This window comes from Priapulus caudatus, unplaced genomic scaffold (assembly GCF_000485595.1).
Source record: "Priapulus caudatus unplaced genomic scaffold, Priapulus_caudatus-5.0.1 Scaffold1639, whole genome shotgun sequence".
NCBI classification, from domain to species: domain Eukaryota; kingdom Metazoa; phylum Priapulida; class Priapulimorpha; order Priapulimorphida; family Priapulidae; genus Priapulus; species Priapulus caudatus.
In genome coordinates, this window is record NW_014578700.1 from 101,174 (window position 1) to 104,818 (window position 3,645).

Here is a 3,645-nt window from a genome sequence, read left to right on the forward strand (position 1 = left end):
GCCTTTCTCATGGATCTCAACCCGCTGCTGATGAGACAGCTGGTGAAGACGGGCGTCTACAGTGCGGTGCATGTCTACGACTTCCAGGGAATGTGCAAGTACACGGAGGACACGGTAGCCGCCGCCACTTCTCTACAGTTCCAAAACGTACATACGACCTGCTACAATTGCAATCACCTCCCGCTTCCCGGCCCGCCATGCTCGCGTAATGACGTTTTGTTGATCAGTAGAATTGGGAATCGAATTCTTTGTCGCCCGTCACGAATTATTTCCCTAGAGGAAAACTGTTTCCGTAAACGATTTACGGAAATTGACGCGAACGGCGGTTGGGCTGCCACCTATGTTTCGAAAAAGAACTAGCCGAGCGTCTGGGATGTTGTCTTGAGATGGGGTGTTTACACACCTCATAACCTCATAATGATTAGTCTTTAAAGTCTGTAAGTCTTAAAGGGACTGTAACGGCGAGAGACAAAGCTGATTAAATAGACAGATAAACATTGCGGATCGCAGTAGAAAAAGCTTCAAAATCTGCAATTAACCAAAGTGGACGGAAGAGAATTCCAATATGAAATTACATCGTCCCCGTTTTCACGTTTTATTCTCGCAGCCCGTGACACTTCTGCTCAACGTGTTAGCCTGGTTCTGGCGTGAGATGACGCTACTACTGCTGGAACACAGTCTGTACAGCTGGTGGCTCAGACGCCTCGTCTACTCAGCCCATGGTACGTTCGCTCTCGTGGCTTGTTATGGTCGTGATCTCCAGAAGCTGTAACTTAGCTACACGCCCACACGCTCTGCGCTCATGTTCTGTGCCTCTTGTCCCGCCAGGAGGTAAGGGTATAAAAGAAAGAGAGAATCGATGAGAAAGACAAGCGTCAACAGAATATTCAGCTTTGCAGAGTTAGTGAAACATGACAAAGACTACCATGGTCGAAACTATTAGTTCGTCGCTAACTATTACAGCTCTGTATGGCATCAATCCATAGACTATCCCACTGTGGTCGCACTGTCTATTAAATCATAACCTGATCGTATTCTCGTGGAGTAGTAGAGTGGGATGCTCTGTCTAGTAGAGACTGTTTAGACATCCAATTCACACATGCCTATAGGGTTGTAACTTATTTGACCTGCGCGCTATCCTCGATTCTCTGTCTTATATCTTGGGATTTTCTGACGTAGAGGCTCAGTTCTGTGTGCGAATTCACTGCTGAATTTACAGCTAAACTGACAGTTGAATTTATAGCTGAATTAACAGCTAAATCTACAACTGACTTCAGCATCGTTGCGGGGCTTAGCGCAACCGTTCTCTCTGCACGCCGCGGATTCGACCCACCACCGCCTCACACTCCTATCCTCTCACAGGTTCCACGTTGTTTGCTAACTGGGACAGACACTACACGCCGTGCCACAAGCAGGTGACACTCTACAATGTCAACTGGGCCGTCCTGCAGACGGCAGCCGGGCAGACTGTCACGAGCGACTACTGTGACGGCTGGAACTGCGTGAGGTGTGTTAACCCCCCTCCCCCCGCGCGCGCGCGCGTGGCACCATCGGTATGACTGCTAACACGTTATTGTGATGTGTGTTATTATTGTAATGTGATAAGCCTTCTCTTCCCACGCGGAACCCCATTGCTATGACTGCTAAGCTGTCGTGATATGCGTTATTATTGTAAAAGCTGTAAGCTGGACTGCGTGAGGTGTGCAATCTCTGTTGCTCTCACGCGCGTGCTATCGCTCTAGCTGCTAACAAATTATCGTAATGCATGCCATTATTATGAAAGCTAAAGCCCGGCGCACACGTGAGTTATTTTACTCAAGTAAAATAACTTAAGTGTGCGCCGGGCATAAAGGCGAAAACAACTTTTTCTGAAATCTAAATCTGAAATCATTGTATACATCGTACTCGCTGACAGACGAATTATATACTCTGGCGCCATCTGTTGGCACGCAATATCACGAAATCCTCGATATGATCAGTGAATAACTTAATTAAAATGCTACCGCGCAGCCACTGCTTCTATCGGCAAACCAAAAATTATTAATAATTAATAATAGACTCATAATTAATGTTAAATAATAGATAAGATTAAGGCCGCGTGCAATATATTCGACTTGATAAGCTCTAATGCATGCCGAGATGACAGAAGCTAAGCCGGTGTGCGTGTATGTGTGTGTTTTGCAGTTACTACAACGTGGTTCACGTCGATAGGACGAATCTCATGATGCTCACGCTCAATAAACACTGCCGCGGATGCGCCGACACCGACGACGACTATAACTCACAAAACGGCTCGCTAGATGGCGTTCAGATAGATTACACGGAAAATCGGTGCCGACGTTTTCGGCAGGACGTCTACCGCAGGCGCCCCCTAAAATGTTTCTCCAGACATCCCAACGAGGTGATCCCCGCGTTGGATAAAATACGTTCAGATGAAATATACGTTATCGAAAAAAACTAGGAGCAACATTTCTAGAGCAGTATCGTGGAAGTGTTTCATTAACATTCGTTTTAACGAGTTTGAAGTAATTGTACTTTCCGCATTACATTTCGTATGTATAGGGCCTACTATTGTTTAATTATATAACGTCATTATAATTAAATTATACTGTTATATTTCAAGCTATATAATTAGTGATGAGAGATTCGCTAAGGATTTATGTGGCGTTCTGTTGTTTTTGCAGAAACCTGTAAGTTGTGCCGCGGCGTCTGGCCCGGTAGAGCTCTCCACCGCTCTGGGAATCTGCTGCCTGCTCTACAGCTTGGCGTTGGCATGGCGACCGCGATTGCGAGTCAGATGACATGCGGGAATCGTAGACTGATGCTTTTCTCGGATGTTTGGAACGTTCTCAGATGGATTGAGCAGATGATCACGCGCAGACGTCGTGCGGGAGGCTTGCCTACAAAGCGTGCAACCACACTGTGCACGCAGCACACGGACAACGTGAACGTGAACTAGTAGTCACGGTGAACTACAGCCAAAGGATTATAGAGTAGAATTAATTCATATTATCCTGGTCTTGCATCGTGTATGTATGTATATATGTGCCTTCTGCTCACACATAATGCCTTTTACAAGAGCGGTCGGATAAAAAGAGAGAGATAATGGTGGCATTTATATCATAACCTTGTCATCCTGGGTATTTTTGTATTGGACCTAGGTGCCGTCGATTATATATGTATAGAAGGCATTGCGTCTAGAACAGCAGACACATTCTGATGTCTTTGCTTTGACAAGTTTGTAAACATTTGTATACATTATTGAATCATAATGCATGCCTGTCTGTCGGTCTATTTCTATAACTGTGTCTTTATTGCCTATATATGCCTAAATTGTTCAATTCCCTTTCGCATTATCTATAATTATTGAATAGGCATATATTTGAGGATTTATCGATCTTACAGATCGCAATATTGCGATGAAGTGCTATATTGATCTTGTGTGATTCGAACGTGTTATATACATCTAGGGCTTTATATTGCGCAGACGACATTTTCTCTCTCTCTCTCTCTCTCTCTCTCTCTGCTCTCTCTCTGCTCTCTCTTCTCTCTCCATCTCTCCTGTCTCTGTCTCTCTCTCTCTCTCCTCTCTGCTCTCTCTCTCTCTCTCTTCTCTCTCTCTTGCTCTCTCCTCTCTCTCTCTCT

The 3,645-nt window shown here is 45.2% G+C and overlaps 1 protein-coding gene across 1 annotated transcript; it reads left to right on the forward strand.

Annotated features, from left to right (window-relative positions):
• LOC106817224 (voltage-dependent calcium channel subunit alpha-2/delta-4-like) lies at positions 1 to 3,465 on the forward strand. Its single transcript, XM_014821888.1, has 5 exons — positions 1 to 147; positions 608 to 722; positions 1,363 to 1,507; positions 2,185 to 2,401; positions 2,685 to 3,465. Exons 1-5 carry the CDS (start codon positions 10 to 12, stop codon positions 2,799 to 2,801), a joined length of 732 nt encoding a protein of 243 aa, XP_014677374.1. The 5' UTR covers positions 1 to 9; the 3' UTR covers positions 2,802 to 3,465.
• Positions 3,466 to 3,645: the final 180 nt, after the last annotated feature.